General features: G+C 39.1%; 1 protein-coding gene across 5 annotated transcripts in view; it reads right to left on the bottom strand.

Moving 5' to 3' along the window:
- The window catches only part of RANBP17 (RAN binding protein 17), a 163,844-nt gene that overhangs the window by 43,334 nt on the left and 113,275 nt on the right, over positions 1-7,235 (bottom strand). For all 5 annotated transcript variants that reach the window (XM_035110144.3, XM_035110143.3, XM_088665553.1 and 2 more), the window contains exons 20-21: positions 4,648-4,736; positions 387-494 (exon numbers count right to left, since the gene is read on the bottom strand). In XM_035110144.3, coding sequence (XP_034966035.3) covers positions 387-494; positions 4,648-4,736 — 197 coding nt within the window. The remainder of the gene's footprint in view (positions 1-386; positions 495-4,647; positions 4,737-7,235) is intronic.

Here is a 7,235-nt window from a genome sequence, read left to right on the forward strand (position 1 = left end):
GCAAGTCCCACTGGGTTCAATGAGGCTGATTCTCAAAGTCAGTGTGCACAGGACGTAGACTGAGTAAGTCCCATTGAACTTAATGGGATTCACCACTGAGTAAAATCTTCACAGGACTGTACTGTGTAAGAACTTCAAGGACTGCAATTGTTTGTGTGAACGTGGCCTTAAGGTGTGACCTTTCAACATCAACTTTTGGCAAAAGACCCCAGAGGAATCTCAGATGTGATTTCCACAAATGCAAAATAAAGTTTGTACGTAAGCAAGTAAGTAAAACTTTAATACGGTCCATGGCAATGGTAGCTGTATATTCCAAGTATGAAAATATACTACAATCTCTAAAGGGAACTATCAGGAAAGTTGAGCATGCCTATGATTAATTCTACCTGTTTTGCATCATCTCAGCCATGAGCTTCAGAATAGGAGTAGTACATGCTGGTTCACGATACCACAGCTCAATAGCTCTTTGAAGAATAGGGAGATATGACGGGTATCTTTCATAATGTAGGTTAAAGATAAAATTCTTAATAAAAGATGCTCATCACACACAGCTTCATTTCTAAACTTACTTTTAAAAACATGACTAAGGTTTGAGGTCTATTCTTTAGCTGCTATAAATTATCTCTGAAACCAAGCCAAATTGCTTCAATAGAGAATCTTAATGTGCACTAACTGAAGATCTTGTTTTGTAGTCGTATCAATCACTAGAGAATCAAAGAACTTGCTGACAGGGGTCCAACTTCTGGCAGCCCAATAACAGCAGAGGCAAATTTAATGAAAGAATCAACCATGCTAAAGTTAGAGGAACAGTTTAAGAACAGACAACACTAATAAAAAACCCCTATGTAGCTACAAAAGAAGAAAAACAAGGATATTAATCAATATATCAATGCTCCTAGTCCTAAATGGAAAGCTATCAGAGCAAAATGCTCTGATAACTTCCGCTGTAAAAACTCTGCAGATATCGTGATATGGCTAGCCAGTTCAATCAAAACTGAGGAGCTCTAGCAGTAGGTATTTGGAGATAAAGTTTAGGTGATGGAAACCCAAAGGAAGAATGGCTTCTGGCACCCTTGATTTCATGGATGCCTAGAACAGTGACAGAAGGAACTTCATACACAGTTCATTCAACTTTTTTTAAATATCTGCTTTCCTTCATTGATAACTTGGATGTTCTGCGTTCTTAGCAAAAATAAATAATTTTAATGGAGTTTCTGAACATAAAGTAGATATTAGATTGCTGCAATATCTCCTGTTTTAGGGAGGGTCCTGACTTTGGCAGCTGAGCCAGTCTACTTGATTCTGCCCTGATGACTCTCTCCTTAAGCAAACAGGAGGGCCTCCTCCTTCAGGGATTTTGAGCACAGGCTCCCTGTCTGGTGATGTAGGCTTTTCTGGCAGCACTGTAGGTCATGATGTGAATGTAGTTACCTGTCAACTTGGAAGGCAAATGTGATGGGCCTGAGCGCATTATTCTGGGTTCTAAAACCTGATCTTCCTACTGGACATTCTGGAGGCTAAGAGACGAAGACTTCTGACAATGGGATGTCCATTGGTCAGAGTGGCACCTGTTGTGGATATTATCCTAAAAAGATTGCTCCTTTGGGCAGTCTAAGTTTAGCTGAGCTGGCAAAACCTACCAAGTGAGGGAGCAAAAGATCGCCGCCAGAAGCCAAAACCTATGGGTTTGAACCCTTGGAATTTCAGAAGTAGGGTCTACATGGTCTGGAAGGGTGTATTGCGCTTTATAACGTGCCTATGGACAAAAATCTTATCTCCCAAAGTCTGGCCAGGGGTTGCAGGCAAGCATTTTGTGCAAGAAGGGGAAATTGAAATCTTAGGACAAATGGATAATTATGGACAAATTGATGACTTGAATTTCCCCTCCTCCACTAAGCCCCCCCACTAAAGTTTGATCTGCAGACATCAATATATAACCAATCAAATGTACACTGGAATCAAATTTACTTTAAAAGTTATGCTACACTTCTGAAAGCAGTGTCTAACACAAACTCATTCAAATGAATAAAATCAGAATGCAATCTCATTAACAGAGTTTTCAGGAGTCGTGTGACTTATCTCAAGAAACTACAGACTTCGATCATGTTATAGGACCTGTTTCTTTAGGACTATCACAAAATAGGTCCTGTAACATGATCAAAGTGTGTAGTTTCTTGAGATAAGTAAATGTTTGAACCGCATGACTACTGAAAACTCTGTTAATGAAACTGCATTCTGATTTTATGCTTAAGGGCACATGGTCTTAGAAAATATTGTTCCTGTATATTCAAAAGTACCCTGCACACCTAATATGCTGTATTGCTGAATATACAAGGAAAACCAACTTCCAAAATATAACACTTGAATCACTGACAGCTTGACATATCAATATTTTAAAAGAAATGAATGACTTTCATATTCATGATATTTTTAGTTTCATGCACCTTCCCTCGCAATACTTCAAGAACAGCCTATATACCTTACCACCAGAAATGTCTTTAAAATATTTGGAGATATTTTAATAAAGCCTTATGAGAGATCAAATAACAACTTTGTAACAGATTTTTCTATTATTGCACATATTTGCTCTTCATCCTTTGCCCAGAGGGAAAAACTATAAATCTTTTCTCAACTGAATGAACACCATTTATCATATTCATTTTCTTGTCAATACAATTATGAAAAGCCTTTGGCCTTTTTCCAAGGAGCCTGATTTGTTACAGAAACCCAATTAGTATAAGCAAGCCTGCTACAAACAATCCTATTTTGCAGGATAATGTTACTATTCTGCTTCCTGGGCTATTCGCTTCTAAACATTACCCAAGAACTGTTATAATATATAAAACATAATAATTCCCAGGTTAAAGACCAAGTCAAAGATGTTATGAATTCTGTTCATCTTTGCCATCTAGTGGACAGAAGTAAAATCAGAGTGGTTTCCTCAAATCTGAAGAGGATATCTAAGGGGGTCACCACTAGCAATTTTAAGACAACTTTTGAATCTTTTAAAAATGTTGTTCATCTGAAATGGGAGCAGGGCTCTCTAGAAAATGCATGCATATGACTGATGATGTCTGCTTCATCTTTTGCCCTCTTCCTTTTATTCTACTTGCCGCTGAATCATTTTTATACAATTTTAATATTTCTAGGTTTTAATCTGCATACTGCTTGGATTTATTTTTTATTTCTTACATACAGTATAGGGAATCAAAAAAAATAAAAATAAAATAAATAAATCCTATTTTTAGAGTGAGGAGTCTTTTTTCTTTCTTTCTAAAAACACCCAAACCACAAAAGGCAGGAGTAACACAAAAACCAGTTTAAACATTACTTAAGAAAACCTGCAACTGGAACATCTTAAAATTGCTAAAGCCCAAAAGAAACACTTTATATACTATCCACCTGATGATGATGATGATAACAATCATAACAACAAACAAACAAACAATAATAATAATAATACCCCGCCCATCTGGCTGGGCCTCCCCAGCCACTCTGGGCGGCTCCCAACAGAATATAAAAAACATGATAAAACATCAAACTTCCCTAAACAGATGTCTTCTAAAAGTCAGATAGTTGTTTATTTCCTTGACATCTGATGAGAGGGCATTCCACAGGGCAGGTGCCACTACCTAAGGTGGGCAGGTCGTAAAGGTCCAGAAAGCCCATGGGTTTGTAGGCTTCAGACCCTTAAATTCCCTAAGAATTCAAGTTGCTCAACTTGCTAACCTTTCAATCCCACAAGTGAGCGCCCAACATTTGCAGACAAAGTAATTTTGGTTTTCTAGCACAGCGTAATAGAAGACTATTATAGAAGGGACACGGGTGGCACTGTGGGTTAAACCACAGAGCCTAGGGCTTGCCGATCAGAAGGTCGGCGGTTCGAATCCCCGCGACGGAGTGAGCTCCCGTTGCTCAGTCCCAGCTCCTGCCAACCTAGCAGTTCAAAAGGACGTCAAAGTGCAAGTAGATAAATAGGGACCGCTCTGGTGGGAAGGTAAACGGCGTTTCCGTGCACTGCTCTGGTTCGCCAGAAGCGGCTTTGTCATGCTGGCCATATAACCTGGAAGCTGTACACTGGCTCCCTCGGCCAATAATGCAAGATGAGCGCCGCGACCCTAGAGTCGGTCATGACTGGACCTAATGGTCAGGGGTCCCTTTACCTTTAATAGAAGACTCAAATAATGGAAATCTTACAGCATGTGTAATGTCAAATGAGAGTTCTCATGGTAACTGATACAGTAATGACTTAAATATACTAAATACAATTTCTTCAATGGGTGGATTATGATGATAATAAAAAGAAATCAGAAAGGAGCCCCGACAGCAGAGGTACATCACACTGTAAATTAAAGGGCTTTAAATTTATCTAAGTATTGCAGGCTAACAATAGAGTAGGAGAATAATTAGGGATTAGTGTGGCACAACCCCCGCTCTGCCAAAAGTGACCTCTTTGTGGTCTCTCTCCAAATGTTACCCTCTCAGTTAATGGTATGATTGCAACTGTACTGTAATTTTAGCTGATTACACATTAGTTCATTTAGCTTTGTTTCCTCTTCCCCACTGTGCCACACTATTAAACTAATGCAAGGGACCTGGTATCCCTCTGTGCACAGAGCCGGCATTGTCATAGTGTAATAAGGATACATCCAGTCAAACAGCATGGTGTAGCTGGTCTTTGTGTTCAGAGCAAAGGCAATCCCTCGAAGATCTCTCGCCAGTCCGATCAACATACGCTGTCAGTGGGAAAGAGACACAGTAATTGATTTTCACGTTAGCACAGAGCAGATGGAGTCATGATCAGCCAATAATGAGCACAATATCTGATTTTAATTCATTAGTGTAAACGTCTTTTTTTCTTAAAAAAAACCTAGAGCTTTTAAGTCTCCAACTTAAATATTAATATTAATCAAGTGCTTTTTGCACAGCAATAAGCTTATCAATAGAAATAATAAGATGAATTCAGCTTGAAATAGTAGATATGAAATCATATAATAAATTAAAGCCCAGAAGACACATTAAACAGAAAGTAACTTCCATTATATCCCCCTTTTCATTTTTTTCTTTTTAATCTGGGCATGGGGATTCTCACTGATGTCACTCTTCCAACTTGGTTATCCCTCAGAAATAGTCTGAGCAAAATTTATTTAGCTGTTCAGTTTTATGTTTGAAACAAGAATAGATGCTAAGCATGGGGTATGAATATATATTTCCATAATGGTTATTTAGTATATTCATTATTGAGTATATATACAGCAAAATGCAATTCACTGAAAACATTTATTACTATTAAATGTTTTCTTTTAAAGATTGACCCATGCATCCTTTTTATAAAACAGATTCAACTGCTGAAATTGTTTAAAAGACAATTCCTAAAATCATATGTAGAGTTCAAGTGTACATGGCTGTCCTCTCTCTAGGAGAGAAAAGTGGTGCTTTTAGGTATGCCATTTTTAGACTGCAAAAAATGGGGGTTGACATTGCCATCAGCATATGGTTAGCTCTGAAATGAGAATGTTAATCAGACTGACTCTGAATAGGAATTCTTTGGTCTGAAGGTTAATCAGATGGGTTTATCATAAGAAATATAGTTTGCTGGAATTATGTTTACTGAAAGGCAGGGCTAATTTGAGGCATCAATTATATTCAGCCACCCTACTGAATTCGCAACATAGCATCTATGCAGCCTGTATCACCTACACTGACAACGTATGGACCCAAACTAACAAGAATGAAAAGGAGCCAAGTTCCCCATCTCACCCTTTTTAAACAGAAAACAACTACAAAAGTCATGCATTTATTTTTATTTTTTGGACAGGTAACGCCACAGGGCAGCTCGGAAAACTGGGGAGTCCCTGAGATGCCTTGTTAATGGTGCGAATCTACTCAGAAATATGGGACCCTTCCCTGAATCTCCCCAATTCATATAGGAATTTGGGGTACACACAGAACCAATGCAGACTCCTAGTAAAGAAGTTATAAATTAGCATGATATCATGTCCATTTTTTGCACCATTGTTTCTCTCCTTCCCTTCCGCCATGTGCTGTTCTGGGGGTTCTCCCCACCCAGCAGACTTGGAGGCGGCACAGGGAGGATGACGGAGACAGTTCCATTGCAGTAGTTGGAGTCCTTACGCTGGTTTTCACTAACAGAACCAGGTAATTAACCCTGTCCTTTGATTTATATTCGCCTTTCTTCTTCTTGTGGAAATAGATTTATAGCAAACCACCCCAGTGGGGAGAAATGGTAGGATATCCAGCAATGAGGGCCCAGATCTACGCGGAAACCTGCCCTTCCCCATGATTAGAACTAGAAACAATAACACAAACCAAAGAAACAAATGTAAATGTGCTTAATCTGCATAAGTTATACAGGAAAATCCAGGTTATTTTGTCAAATATATTTTATGTATATTTGCAATGGTGTAGGGAGGGTGAGCACAGTGATGGGCCTTTATTCAGAAGTGATAACAACATTTGCTAGAGTCTTGGAGTGCAGTGGGGTATGGAGCACCCCCCACTTTATCCACATAACAATATCCTGTGAGGCAGGCTAGGCTGAGACAGTGACTGGTCCCAGGTCATCTGTGAACTTCATGGATGATCAGGGATGGGAACCCATGTCTTCAAAGCCATTTCTCTGTCTCTCCCTCCCCTTGGGGTTTGGCTATGGGGATCCAGCACTTCAAAATTTAGCACTATACCACTGAACACATGACTATTTTGTATTACTTGTGTTTCTACGAACATCACTATAAGGTCCCCTCACTCCCTTGACCTAATTCAGTCCAAATTTCTTTACATTTCTGGCAAAATACGTTGAGTATAAGTAACACAGCCACTATTTTGAATAGGCAGCTTGGAGAATATAACCCGCTGAGCTTAGAATCTGGGATGGGACTTAGTGTGTCAGGAGGGGGAAAGGGCACTTTACAATTATATGGCTTGGACAGGACCAGGTTATGCTACAATTCTCTTTCTGGGACTAGACGTACAATGAGACCTCAGAATGGACCTTGTCACAGAAACCTTTCTATGTATGACCAAGACTACACTGATGTGCTGCCCGTCATTCAATACAAATGGTGTGACAGTATGAATAATTCCAACTACCCAAGTCATTTCTCAAAACCCTTTTTCTTCTATTAGTTCTTTTACTTATGATTTCCAGATGAAGCCTGCTTCCCCTTATAAATGTTCATCATTTCCAATGGCAAATGTATATAACTTACAGT

Source organism: Zootoca vivipara, chromosome 3 (assembly GCF_965207765.1).
Source record: "Zootoca vivipara chromosome 3, rZooViv2.hap1.1, whole genome shotgun sequence".
NCBI classification, from domain to species: domain Eukaryota; kingdom Metazoa; phylum Chordata; class Lepidosauria; order Squamata; family Lacertidae; genus Zootoca; species Zootoca vivipara.